We start from the raw sequence: 15,103 nt of genomic DNA, 5'->3' as shown, positions 1-15,103 counted from the left end.
CATAGGCATGGGCAAGGACTTCATGTCTAAAACACCAAAAGCAATGGCAACAAAAGACAAAATTGACAAATGGGATCTAATTAAACTAAAGAGCTTCTGCACAGCAAAAGAAGCTACCATCAGAGTGAACAGGCAACCTACAAAATGGGAGAAAATTTTCGCAACCTACTCATCTGACAAAGGGCTAATATCCAGAATCTACAATGAACTCAAACAAATTTACAAGAAAAAAACAAACAACCCCATCAAAAAGTGGGCGAAGGACATGAACAGACACTTCTCAAAAGAAGACATTTATGCAGCCAAAAGACACATGAAAAAATGCTCATCATCACTGGCCATCAGAGAAATGCAAATCAAAACCACAATGAGATACCATCTCACACCAGTTAGAATGGCAATCATTAAAAAGTCAGGAAACAACAGGTGCTGGAGAGGATGTGGAGAAATAGGAACACTTTTACACTGTTGGTAGGACTGTAAACTAGTTCAACCATTGTGGAAGTCGGTGTGGCGATTCTTCAGGGATCTAGAACTGGAAATACCATTTGACACAGCCATCCCATTACTTGGTATATACCCAAAGGACTATAAATCATGCTGCTATAAGGACACATACACACGTATGTTTATTGCGGCATTATTCACAATAGCAAAGACTTGGAACCAACCCAAATGTCCAACAATGATAGACTGGATTAAGAAAATGTGGCACATATACACCATGGAGTACTATGCAGCCATAAGAAATGATGAGTTCATGTCCTTTGTAGGGACATGGATGAAATTGGAAATCATCATTCTCAGTAAACTATCGCAAGAACAAAAAACCAAACACCGCATATTCTCACTCATAGGTGGGAATTGAACAATGAGATCACATGGACACAAGAAGGGGAATATCATACTCTGGGGACTGTTGTGGGGTGGGGGGAAGGGGGAGGGATAGCATCGGGAGATATACCTAATGTTAGATGACGAGTTAGTGGGTGCAGTGCACCAGCATGGCACATGTATACATATGTAACTAACCTGCACAATGTGCACATGTACCCTAAAACTTAAAGTATAATTAAAAAAAAAAAGAAAAGAAAAAGAAAAACGCAGGACCAGATGGCTATGCTGGTGAATTCTACCAGAGATTTAAGAATAAATTAATACAAATTATTCCAAAAACAATGAAAGGCAGGCAACACTTCCAAACTCATTTTGTGAGCATTGTCTTGATACCTAAGTCTAGGACACTATAAGAAAAGAAAATTACAGGTCAATATCTCTAATATACATAGAAACAAAAATTCTCAACAAAATATAACCAAAGCAAACCAAATTTAACAATATACTAAAATGTTCACTTATCATGATCAAGTGGGATTTATCCCTGGGATGCAAGGATGATGCAACATGTAAATCAATAAATGTGATATTCAACATTAACAGAACGAAGGACAAAAATTATATGAACATTTTAATAGATGCAGAAAAAGCATTTGAATACTTCAACATCATTTCATGAAAAAGAAAATTTTTAACAAATTGGGTATAAATGAAATATACTTCAACACAATAAAGGCCATGTATGACAAGCCCATGGTTAACATGGTAGTCAATAATAAAAAGCTGAAAGCTTTTTTTCTAAGATGAAGAACAAGACAGCAATGACCACTCTTGCCATTTCTATTCAACACAGTACTGAAAGTCCTAGGCAGATTAATTGGGCAAGAAAAAGAAATTAAAGGCATCCAAATCAGAAAGGAAGAAGTAAAATTGTCTCTGTTTTCAGGTAACATGATCTTATATATAGAAATCTTTATAAGACTCCATTAGTCTTAGATTTAGATTATGGAGGCTGGGTGTGGTGGCTCACACCTGTAATCCCAGCACTTTGGGAGGCCAAGACTGGCAGATCACTTGAGGTCAGGAGTTCGAGACCAGCTTGGCTAACATGGTGAAACCCCGTCTCTACTAAAAATACAAAAATTAGCTGGGTATGGTGGCCCGTGCCTGTAATCCCAGCTACTCAGGAGGCTGAGGCAGGGGAATTGCTTGAACCCAGTAGGTGGAGGTTGCAGTGAGCCGAGATCACACCACTGCACTCCAGCCTGGGCCACAGGGCAAGACTCTGTCTAAAAAAAAAAAAATTATATTATGAAATCTAAAAAGGTTGAATCATCGAATCAGAGTCAAATGGCAGTTGCCAAGGGCTGGGAAGAATGGGGAAATACTGGTCAAGGGGTACAAGTTTTCTGTTATAAGATAAAATTTATTGGTATTTTAATGGATAGTATGGGGACAATAGTTAACATTAATGTAATATACAATTGAAATTTGCTAAGAGAGTAGATCTTAAACATTATCACACACACAATTGTAACTCTGTGAGATGAATATTTTAACTAACTTGATTGTGGTAATTATTTCACAATATAAACATACATGAAATCATCATGTTGTACACCTTAAATTTATACAGTTTGTCAATTATAACTCAATATCACTGAACAAAAGAAAAGAAAAAGAAAAATGTAATGCCAACTAAATATTTTCACTTTAGGTCATTTTTTAATTCAAGCAATTTATATCATGTTCTGTGTTCCTAAAGTATTGATTATATTTACACATTTAGATGATTTCTGCAGGATGACAAATGTGTTCTCAAACTTTAGGAATGATTTTAACTGAAATTTGTACATTCTCCACACCCCCCATAACTAAATAAGTAAACAGTCTTACATGCATTTTTTTAAAAAAAGCATGTCAGTGTAGAAAATGAATATTTAATGCTTTTACCTAGATATATTATCATGAAAATCTAGCACATCAAGGACCAAACTAGCAAATCATAAAAATTTTAGAAAGTAAAAGCAGCTTACCCACAAAGGAATGAAAGCCTGATTAAAGCTGGAGTTTTCATAAGGGTCACTGAACGCAAGAATACAACGAAGAAAAATGTCCAATTTTTAAATGAAAAATCATTTTGAACCTTCCCAAGTACTCACCCAAGTATGAAAGTGAAATAAAGATATTTTTAGACTACAAGGACTCAAAAAGTTTATGGATGGGATAGGAGGATGGAGGAGGGAAATAAAATCAAGTTACAGTTTTTAGTTTAGGAAAAGATACCAAGTGACTCCAGACATTCATAGAACAACAGTCTTTTAATTGTTCACTAAAAATTAACTTTTAACCAAAAAAAAGGATGTATTGGAGGAAAAAATATGGATCAAAGGAAATGCAACCAATCCAAAGACAGGTAAGAAAGAATATGAGAGAAAAAATAGAAATTCTTTTAAATATTCATTAAAAAATAAGACAGCAAGAATATATACAGAGTGGTGATAAAAATAAATGCCAATAAAATAAAAGTGATGCGTAAAACATAGAGATACCTAAATTGAATGAACAGAATTCAGCTATATTCCATTTATAAGAGACACATGAAAAATAAAACAACTCAATAAGATTAAAAATGAAAGAATTAGAAGACATATGATGTAGTTTGGATCTGTGTCCTCACCCAAATCTCATGTTGCATTGTAATCTCAAATGTGGGAGGTGAGGCCTGGTGGAGGTGATTGGATCATGGAGGTATTTCTCATGAATGGTTTAGCACCGTCCACTTGGTGCTGTTCTCCTGATAGTGAATGAGTTCTTGCAATTCTTGCAAGGTCTGCTTGTTTAAAAGTGTGTAGGACCCCCAATCTTGCTCCCACTCCTGCCATGTAAGATGTATCTGCTCCCTCTTCATCTTCTGTCAGCCATGATTGTAAGATTCCCAAGGCCTCCCCAGAAGCCAAGCAGATGCCAGCACTATGCTTCCTGTACAGCCTGTGAAACCATGAGCCAATTAAACCTCTTTTCTTTTTCTTTTTTTTTTTTAAATTATTATTATACTTTAAGTTTTAGGGTACATGTGCACAATGTGCCGGTTAGTTACATATGTATACATGTGCCATGCTGGTGTGCTGCACCCATTAACTCATCATTTAGCATTAGGTATATCTCCTAATGCTATCCCTCTCCCCTCCCCCCACCCCACAACAGTCCCCAGAGTGTGATGTTCCCCTTCCTGTGTCCATGTGTTCTCATTGTTCAGTTCCCATCTATGAGTGAGAACATGCAGTGTTTGGTTTTTTGTCCTTGCGATAGTTTACTGAGAATGATGATTTCCAATTTCATCCATGTCCCTACAAAGGACATGAACTCATCATTTTTTATGGCTGCATAGTATTCCATGGTGTATATGTGCCACATTTTCTTAATCCAGTCTATCATTGTTGGACATTTGGGTTGGTTCCAAGTCTTTGCTATTGTGAATAGTGCCGCAATAAACATACGTGTGCATGTGTCTTTATAGCAGCATGATTTATAGTCCTTTGGGTATATACCCAGTAATGGGATGGCTGGGTCAAATGGCATTCCATGCTCAAGGGTAGGAAGAATCAATATCGTGAAAATGGCCATACTGCCCAAGGTAATTTATAGATTCAATGCCATCCCCATCAAGCTACCAATGACTTTCTTCACAGAATTGGAAGAAACTACTTTAAAGTTCATATGGAACCAAAAAAGAGCCCGCATCGCCAAGTCAATCCTAAGCCCAAAGAACAAAGCTGGAGGCATCATGCTACCTGACTTCAAACTATACTACAAGGCTACAGTAACCAAAACAGCATGGTACTGGTACCAAAACAGAGATATAGATCAATGGAACAGAACAGAGCCCTCAGAAATAACGCCGCATATCTACAACTACCTGATCTTTGACAAACCTAAGAAAAACAAGCAATGGGGAAAGGATTCCCTATTTAATAAATGGTGCTGGGAAAACTGGCTAGCCATATGGATCCCTTCTTTACACCTTATACAAAAATTAATTCAAGGTGGATTAAAGACTTACATGTTAGACCTAAAACCATAAAAACCCTAGAAGAAAACATAGGCATTACCATTCAGGACATAGGCATGGGCAAGGACTTCATGTCTACAACACCAAAAGCAATGGCAACAAAAGCCAAAATTGACAAATGGGATCTAATTAAACTAAAGAGCTTCTGTGCAGCAAAAGAAACTACCATCAGAGTGAACAGGCAACCTACAAAATGGGAGAAAATTTTTGCAACCTACTCATCTGACAAAGGGTTAATATCCAGAATCTACAATGAACTTAAACAAATTTACAAGAAAGAAACAAACAACCCGATCAAAAAGTGGGCGAAGGATATGAACAGACACTTCTCAAAAGAAGACATTTATGCAGCCAAAAGACACATGAAAAAATGCTCATCATCACTGGCCATCAGAGAAATGCAAATCAAAACCACAATGAGATACCATCTCACACCAGTTAGAATGGCAATCATTAAAAAGTCAGGAAACAACAGGTGCTGGAGAGGATGTGGAGAAAAAGGAACACCTTTACACTGTTGGTGGGACTGTAAACTAGTTCAACCATTGTGGAAGTCAGTGTGGCGATTCCTCAAGGATCTAGAACTAGAAATGCCATTAAACCTCTTTTCTTTATAAATTACCTAGTCTCAGGTATTTATCTAGAGCAGTGCAAGAACAGACTAATACAACACACCAGGCAAATGCAAAATAAAAGAGAGCTCTGTGGCAAAACTGACATCAGAAGCAAACAGAATTTAGACTGAAGAGTAATACAAACAGCACAGAAGTTTTTTGCATACTGATAAAAGATATATTCTACGAGTCTATGTAGTAGAAGTCATGATCTGTAAGAAAATTGCTTTAAAATATTGAAAGGAAAGTCTGACAGTGATATAGGAAAACTGAAAAACTCACAATTGTAGTAAAAAAATGTTAAGGCATCTCTGTTAGAAGTTGACAAGTCCAGTAAGTCAAAATTAAATCAAGTAAAAGATTTGAATAAAATAATAAGCATTCTGGGTTAAGTAGATGTGTAATGAAGGGGTTATGACTTGTTTCAGTACATTAAAAAATATCTGACATTTCTGAGTACTCACTCTGTATGAGGTACTCACTCTTCTAAGTGCTTGGTGCGTAGCTTAACTTGTTTCCTCCTCATAGATTCTCATGAAACAGGTGGTAGGCAGTTAGTGAGGGAACAAGACGTAATTACTTGCAGGTAGCTAAAAGCAAAACAAATGGGGCCAAAGAGGTTAGCTCAAGGACCCACCCCTTAGTGGAAAGGAACTGTTGCAACAGGCTGCAAAAATAAAGAAAATTTAGACGTTGTAGATTAGGCACAGATAAGAATGTAACAAAGAAGAAGTCAACCACAACTGGTTTAATCCAAGATGGCCAAAAACTTGACTGGCTGTGGACCCTTGACTGCATTATGCCCCTATTACTATAAGACTTCCACGGGGAAACCTCCCAATCCCATCATGCATCTGATGCCATGTTAATTCTGGATTAACCATATTTAGTAAAGAAAAAAGTGGCAATCTGATTCTGGGAACTGCCTGCCCATTTCCCAGAAAATCCCTCCTCTTATGATGGAATATTCCACACCTTCATTATGCTTATCTGTATAGTATGTGAGTCCTGGCCATATTGGGTTCAGCTTATTCTTTTGAGCACACTCACAATCCTCTCTTGAGTATGTACTTGCTTTCACTCTGCAATAAATCTTCTGTACTTTCAGTTTGGTCTGGCCTTCAAATTCTTTTCTGGGGTGAAGACAAGAACCTATACCAGCCCACTGGTAACACCATTGTTGATACCATCATTTTATAGGGAAGAAACAAGGCTTGCCCCACCTCCACATCTATGCAGTGGCAGAGCTGGACTTCACATCGTCCCTCTCCAATCGTCCTAGTGTCGATCCTCTCTTCACCTCCCACTTTCTCTCCCATCTGACATTAGTTACCACACTCTTAATCATTACATTATATTGCCTTTCAAATGTGGCAAAGCCTCAAAAATGACTATGCACTAGGCCACAAAAAAACAACAGTAGACTCTCACAAACCAAAATCCTAAAAAACACATTTTCTAACCACAATGTGATAGGATCAGAGTAAACAACCCAAGGACAGAGGATGACTTCCCCAACTCGTTCCACTGAGAAATTTTAAAAGCTGCTTCCAGACGCTTCTTAGGTTAATCAGGAAATCAAAATCAAAATCAAAATAACAAACGGCTAAGAAACTCCAGTGAAAACACTGTACATTATAAAGGCCAAACGTTTCCAAAGTGGCACAGAGGTGAATATTCATGGCCTAACATGCATTTATTAGAAAATAAGAAACACTGACAAGTAGATTAAGTTTTAAAGCAAGGTATCAGAAACAGAACACAAGGTAATCCCCTCAACAAAGTTGAAGTAAAGAATTAGGAAAGAAAATAAATAGAAAAATATAAAAATGTTAAGCAAGATTTAATTATATCTCAAACAAAAAATAAGAGTAATGGATCAATAAAAGCAAAAAGTGGTTCATTGAAAAGACCAACAAAATGGAAAGATTGATCAAAAGAACAAAGGAAAAGACAACAATAAACAATGTTAGGAGTTTAAAAAATGATATGTCTTCAGAGAAGGAAAGAATTAAAACTTCATAAGAGAAATTTCGATACAACTTTCTACCAATAAATAAGAGAATCTAGGGAAAATATACTTTAGGACAATATAAATGATAAAAACTGCCTCAAAGGTCAGCATAAGAACTAAAAATAATAGAAGAAATGCATAATATGCTTGCAGACTTACCCTAAACTACATTCACCCCACACCTACACACAGACATTGGTTTCAAATCATTTAATGGACAATTTTTAGCAATCCTTCAAGGAACAGGTAATGTCTGTATTAAAGAAACCATTTATATATATATATATACATATAATTTTAATCACCCTCAATTATTTCATAAGGCTGTTATAGTTTCGCTATCAACATCAGGCAAATACAAAATAAAAACTGTTGCTTAAAAACACATAAGGCAAAATCCCACAATAAAATACATGTAAATCCAACACTGGAATGGATGAAAAAATCATGTGACATGACCACGTAGGTGTTATCTCAGGAATTCCAGGACAAATCACATTAGATAATCGATCTATGTATTTCATTAAGCCTGGCAGGTTGAACACATCTGCATTCATCTTTGTTCCCTGTGAAATCCCATGAAACCACCTGTAATAGAGAGTTACAGGCAGAAAAGCAGCAGGAACCAGGGAACAGGAGAGGAAAGGACATCAAATAAGAGATAACCAAACATTTCAGAAGGTAGGTGCATACATGGCAGCTAGTTTCACAGAATGAAAGAATAAAATACCTGATTACTTGCAGAGGAAATGCTGACAAGGAGTAAGCCCATGTATGCTTTCAAACTCTGGAAGTGGTTAGTAATTAGAGGCACTGTTCCTTCAGAGGATAAATTGGAAGATGAAAATCAAAATGGGGTACAGTCAACGAGAGGCATTCCTTACACAGAGCTTCTAGTCAGATTTCTAGTGTCTCGTTCTGAAATGTGAATGGACACCCAATGGACACTTGATGAATTCTTTCAGAACAAGCAAATAATGGAGCAGGAGCTGGGAAAGAAACCTGGAAGGAACAGATGCAATTCTAAAAATCATCATCCTCATTAAGAGAGAGAAAATATTGGATTTCTTGAAACAACAACAACAAGATGCTATAAACGAGAAACAACTTTTTAAAAGGGCTTTTGGAAATTAAAAATATCATGGCAGAAATTTTTAAATCACTAGAAGAAATGAAGGTCCTGAGAAAATGTCATAGAAGGTAGATTCAAAAGAAGAAGACATACAAGATTGTCAAGAAAAAAAAACAAAAAATCTCTAGAGGATCAACCTAGGAAACCCAATATCCAACTAACAGGAATTCCAAAACATAAAACAGAGAGATAAGGCAGAAGGGAGAAAATAATTAAATAATATCACAAGCAAAATGATGAGAATTGAAATAAATTGGTCTCCATTTGAAAGGACTCCGGAGAACTAAGCACAACACTCACACCAAGGCAAACCATCATGAGAATTTAGAATCAAGGGATTAAAGAGAAGAGCCAGAAAGTTTCGGAGAGGCAAAACAGGTGACATAGAAAGACAGGATCAAGAATCAGAATGGGGGTCGGGCGCGGTGGCTTATGCCTGTAATCCCAGCACTTTGGGAGGCTGAGGCGAGTGGATCATGAAGTCAAGAGATTGAGACCTTCCTGGCAAACATGGTGAAACCCTGTCTCTACTAAAAATACAAAAAATTAGCCAGACGTGGTGGTGGGCACCTGTAGTCCCAGCTACTCGGGAGGCTGAGGCAGGAGAATCACTTGAACCTGGGAGGTGGAGGTTGCAGTGAGCTGAGATTGTGCCACTGCACTCCAGCCTGGAGAAAGAGCGAGACTCCATTAAAAAAAAAAAAAAATCAGAATGGCATTTGACTTCTTATTAGCAATGCTGAAAACTGCAAGGCAGTTAACCAAATTAATTTCCAAACTATACATTTAGATTTACCAAATTTTCATACAGTTGTGAGGTTTAAGAATAAATTTTTTTCCAGATATGAATGATCTTAAGATATATACCTTCTATGAACTCTTAGTCAGGAGGCTACTGGATAATGCGGTAAGCCAAAATGAGATAGTAAAGCAAGAAAGAAGATACATGTAATCCATAAAACAAGACCCAACACAGGAGAGATGTCTAGCTTCAGAAGGTCAGTCTTGGAAGCTGAAACTAACCAGAACTAATTGGATCAGGAGAATGGGTAGCTCCAGAAGGGCTCCTCCAAGAAAATAAAATGGAATTGATAAATTACACAATGTGCCTCACTGTCCTGAGAAGAATTTTAGAATTCTGCAGGGTGCCTGGGAAGAATTCATAACAAGGGCACACAAAATCCAAGCAAATGTGTAAGAGGGCAATAGTTATTTTTGGGAAAGATGTTGCACAGGAAAGGAAATTTGATCATAACATAGTATATGACTTGGTTATGAACATCATTTAAATAACCTTCATAATGATAACACTGATTATTGATGAACCTCAAACTGTGATGTATTACGAGAATGGATGGGGAATGAAAAGGAGTGTTAGGGGAGAAGTCTTCATCTTCTGCCCTATTATGTGAACAGATTAATGTCTGGAACTTGAAAAATTACAAAGAGCTGTATCTGCATATCTTTTCAAATTACAGAAGTAAGTACAGAAGGAAGAGCTAAAAGGTTAAAGATAATCCATCTGGGAAACTGGACACCGACTGGGGAAGATGGCCGAAAGAGCTACTTCTGTATTTTATGGTCTTGTTGACTGTTTGATATTTTAATCTCTCTATGTATGTTTTACTTTGGAAAAATTATCAAAATTAATAAAAGTAAAATGATATGATGACCTCAAAGATTCTTTAGCAAACATTTTGATAAATATCCTATACATGGTCTTGATTAGAAGAAATAACTTAGTAAACCGGAGCAGAAAATGTCCTTATCTTGATAAAAGGCATCTGTCAGAAAGTCTCAAGTTAAACATTACAAGCGTTCCCCTGAGCGCTGGAACAAAACAAAAATGCTCATTTTTGTTGTTGCTATTCAGTATTACACTGACAATCCTGCCTAATGCACAAAGGGAAAAAGAAGGAAAAAAAGTAAGAAAAAGAAAAATACACGGTATAAATTCTGAAAAAGAGCAGACAAAGCTGCTATTTTGAAGATGTAATTATTTCTCCAGAAAAAAACAAGACAATAATAGAAGGGAGAAGACCACTTAGAAAGTCTCCTATGCACAAAGTCATCAAACTAAAACAAATAGATTTCCCCTATGCCAGTAAGAAATAACTAGAAAATGTAAAAGGAAAACGAGTTCCTGTTTACAAATACAATTTTAAAATGCCTAGCACTAAAGTGACCCAATAAGGACTCAAGTTCAAAAAATTATAAATAAGTGGAGAGATATACCATGTTTCTAGCTGGGATCATTAAGAATTTTTAAAAATGTAAATTCTTGTTAGATTTATCTATTCATTTAGTGTCTCTCAGTTGAATCCCAGCAAGACAGGTTACAGAACACTACCTAGAAGATCATAGCAACTAAAACAGTTCAGTATTGAAACAAGAATAAAAAATATAACCATGGATTAGAACATGGGTCATCTATACAAATTTATATGTAAGACAGAATTTAGTACACTCATTCCCTTTTATCCACAGCAGATGCTTCCAAGATCCTCAGTGGATGCCTGAAACTGCAGATAGTACCAAACTCTGTATATACTATGTTTTCCCCCATCTATACATAAATTAGGCATAATAAGAGATTAAAAATAATATTTAATAATAAAGTAGAACAACTATAACAATATACTGTAATAAAAGTTATGTAAATGTGGTCTCTTTCTCTCAAAAGATTGAACTGTAGATATTAGCAACCTTAGCATGTGATTTTTTTTTCTTTCAGGAAATTTCACATTTTCACTTAAAGGAAGCACTTGACGGCTTCTCTTTGGCATATCTGAATGGCCAGCATCAATCCTCATGTGCTTTGGGGCCTTTATTGACTAAAATCAGGGTTCTCTGAACACAAGCACTGAGATACCATGACAGCCGATCTGATTACCAGGATGGCTACTCAGTGACTCATGGACTGGTGGTGTCCACATTGTGGATACGCTGGATAAAGGGACAGTTCGCATCCTGGGCGGGATGGAGAGGGACAGCGTGAGATTTCATCACACTACTCAGAACAGCAAGTAACTTAAAACTCATGAATTGTTTATTTCTGGAATTTTCCATTTAATGTTTTTGGACCATGGTTGACTATGACTAAATGAAACCTCAGAAAGTGAAACCATGGATAAAGAAGGACTACTATAGTTAATAATAGCATAAAGATATCAAATATCTATGAAGAAATCTAGCAGAAGTACAAGACCTTCAGAGAGAAAAATACATTTTAATAGAAAACATTTCTAAATTAATCATATACGTGAGCCATATTCATGAGAATGGAAGGCATAATATTGTAAATATGTCGGCTCTCTTCAAATTGATCTATAGAGTCAGTGCAATTTCACACAAAATGCCAAGATTTTGACAGGCTAATTTGGGAACCCAAAGTTTAAGACATTTTGGAGGAAGAGGAAGAGATTTTGCCTCGTCAGATGTCAAGAGTTCCTGGAAAGCCTCCATCGCTACGGCAGTGTGGTACTGGCATAAGGAGAGGCTCTTACAGGCCAGGGGCAGAGAAGAGAGAACACAGAAACCCTGCCTCTATGGCCACCTGGTTCACAATAAGTGGGGAAAAGGATAAGATAATTAATGGTGTCCTCAGAAAAATTGATAAGAATAAAAACAGAGTCTTCAAACTGTAGCTCAGATGAAAAACAATTTGGTCTCAGATAAAATAGGAACCGTGAAAAAAAAACATGACTCTCCCAGATTACAACTGAGCAAATGGGATATTTAGGGTGAGCTGCCCTGGTCGAGCCTGCCCAGAGGGGTTGTAAAGCCACAGCAGGCACATGGAACACAAGATCAGATAGAATCAGTCTGGAAGAATATCTCAGAGACGATAATGAGAATATCCCAAAGTTCTTAACATTGCACGAAAACCTAAATAAAGAAAAACCATGAAGATTGAATGAGAAATTAACAAAATGTGGAACACAGGGGAGCTTGCAGAGCTATAGAAACAAATTAAGATCCCTCCTCAAAAATAAACACGATCAATTTTTTTAAATTGGAAATTACAAGAAACAAGAAATCTACTAAAAGCTAGATGTATTAGTCTGTTTTGACACTGCTATAAAGGAATACCCCAGACTGGGTAATTTATAAACGAAAGAGGTTTAATTGGCACACAGTTCTGCATGGCTGGGGAGGCCTCAGGAAACTTAAAATCATGGCAGAAGGTGAAGGAGAAGCAAGTGTCTTCTTCACAAGATGGCAAGAGAGAGAGCACAAGGGAAGCTATCATTTACAAAACCATCAGATCTTGGGAGAATTCACTCGCTGTCATGAGAATAGCATGGGAGAAGCTGCCCCCATGATCCAATCACCTCCCACCAGGTCCCTCTCTCAACACCTGGAAATTACAATTCTGATTACAATTCAAGATGAGATTTGGGTGGGGACACAGAGCAAAACCATATCACTAGATAATTGTCATGGAGGAAAAGTTTGAGACAACTATTGTGAACTCAAAGTAAAAAACTGAAAAGATGAAAGGACCACGGGGAAGATAAAAGCTGTGAAGGCTGAAGTTGCTCCAATGTAAGAATAATTTTGCCTAAAAATTGAAAAAGAAAATGTCAGAGATTTTAGAGAAGGAACTTTTCCTGGAACAAAGGCAGAATCAAATCTGCCACCTTAACAGAAGAACGACTTTAAAAACTAGCAGTGCTCACAGAGTGCCTCAGCAACTCTCTGCATCACTATTTATGAGGGTGCATCTGTCTTATAAAATCTATGTCGTAAGATGTTTATACATGAAATTTTAAGCCGTTAATAAGATAAAAGTCACCATATACAAATGTAAGGGACAAGAAAAGTATACTTTGCAGAATATTTAGTGAACTCTCCCATAACATGAAAAAAAGACAAACACCTCAACTGAATCACATTGGCAAAAAATAAACAAAAAAATTATAGAAGAGGAAATTTCAGTGGCCAAGAAACATGAAAAGCTGTTCAGCTTTCCACATTATCAGGGAAATACAAATTAAAACAAAATGCAATTCTTCATCACCTTTGCAGACTTTGGCTGTGTGCAGGAAGATGGTTCATCTCATTTGCTACTTGTGAAACACCTCCGTTCAGCCCCCTAAAAAGACAATTTGGCAGGATCTATAAACAAGTAAATAACAGCACCCTTTGCTTCAACAGTTCCACTTTTTAAGGTTTAGACACAAGAGAAATACTTGTATACGTGCAAAAAAAAGAGAAATATATAATCATTATTATAGCTTATTGATAAACGTGAACAATTTAAAACAATCTAAATGTCCTTCAATTGGAGAATGGTTAAAAAATTATGCTATGTAAATTCTATGGAATAGTATGTGTAAAAAGAATGAGGTAGATCTATATGCATTAAGGTGAAAAGATCTCTAAGATTTCCACCATTAAAATGAGTAGAAATGCAAAATGCAGAATAGCATGCACAATGTAATTCCATTTATTACAAAACGAGAACACAAATTATATGTTTACAAAAACATACTTCATACACGTAAATGCATCGAAAAATATGAGAAAAGTTATGCCGAAGACTCTTCACAAGACTGTGAAAGGAAGCTACAAGGCGAAGTGAGTGGTGAAGGAGACTTTTTCCTTTATATACTTCTCCACTGTTTGAAATTTTATGAGTAAGAATGTAATGTATTTCTTTTGTATTAAAAAATTTAAAAGATTAAAATCGCTTGAACCCAGGAGACAGAGGTTGCAGTGAGCCGGGATTGTGCCACTGCACACCAGCCTGGTTGACAGAGTGAGACCCTGTCTCAAAAAAATAAAATAAAATAAAAAGATTATGTAATGTTATTTATAAACTCGTTACTAGAGAAAAGATAGGATTTCCATCTCTTTTCTGGTCAGAGGCATCCCCCATCTTGGGACAGGAAATTGAAGTAAAAATAAAAATATTTAGCTTTCTGCCATCCTGGGCCTTTTTCTTCTTTTTCCTTCTTTGGATCAAGGTCAATTGTATCAGAACTCACACCCTGAGTCAGTCAAGGAAATAGCCCCAAAGCTGACTGAGGCCCCTTGCCAAGACAGGTGAAACCACAGTTTCCAATGTTTAAAAGTAAGCCAGCTGTTTACCCTGGAGTGTCTATTTCCTAAACTACCTTCTTTGACATGACATATGTGAAGGTAGAGAGGGCAGAGGGATGTGAAAGGGTTCGGAGATCATGAGGAAATAATAACTCTCAGTCACAAATGACTGAAACGACTGTTCAGAGTGTCCCGGCCAGCTGAGCAGTAGTTTCAAAACAAGAAAAGTCATCTGTGTTATGGCAAGCTGGACTCACACAAACAGCTGTCCTGCTGCAGTTGTAAAAAATCTGATTTCCTTATTACATTCTCTTTTATTTCATGATATTACACTCCCTACCTATGTTCTTGCAAAGCAGGACTAAACTGAAGCTTTAGACAGAAAC

At 36.7% G+C, this 15,103-nt stretch overlaps 1 protein-coding gene across 14 annotated transcripts in view; it reads right to left on the bottom strand.

Annotated features, from left to right (window-relative positions):
* SP140L (SP140 nuclear body protein like) overlaps nucleotides 1–15,103 on the bottom strand; it is an 81,583-nt gene that overhangs the window by 66,028 nt on the left and 452 nt on the right. For 6 of the 14 annotated variants that reach the window (XR_010150249.1, XM_003309504.6, XM_016950672.4 and 3 more), the window contains exon 2: nucleotides 13,693–13,767. The exons of 4 other annotated variants lie outside the window; for them this stretch is intronic. Coding sequence is in view for 6 of the 10 variants with exons in the window: in XM_003309504.6 (XP_003309552.1) it covers nucleotides 13,693–13,767 (75 nt within the window). In the remaining 4 variants the exon portion in view is untranslated. Of the gene's footprint in view, nucleotides 1–5,987; nucleotides 6,114–13,692; nucleotides 13,791–15,103 lie in introns of all 14 variants that reach the window. 4 more of the 14 variants (XM_063791760.1, XM_063791763.1, XM_063791764.1 and 1 more) reach the window with 3 other exon arrangements.

This window comes from Pan troglodytes, chromosome 13 (assembly GCF_028858775.2).
Source record: "Pan troglodytes isolate AG18354 chromosome 13, NHGRI_mPanTro3-v2.0_pri, whole genome shotgun sequence".
NCBI lineage: Eukaryota > Metazoa > Chordata > Mammalia > Primates > Hominidae > Pan > Pan troglodytes.
This window is presented reverse-complemented; position numbering and strand designations above follow the sequence as displayed.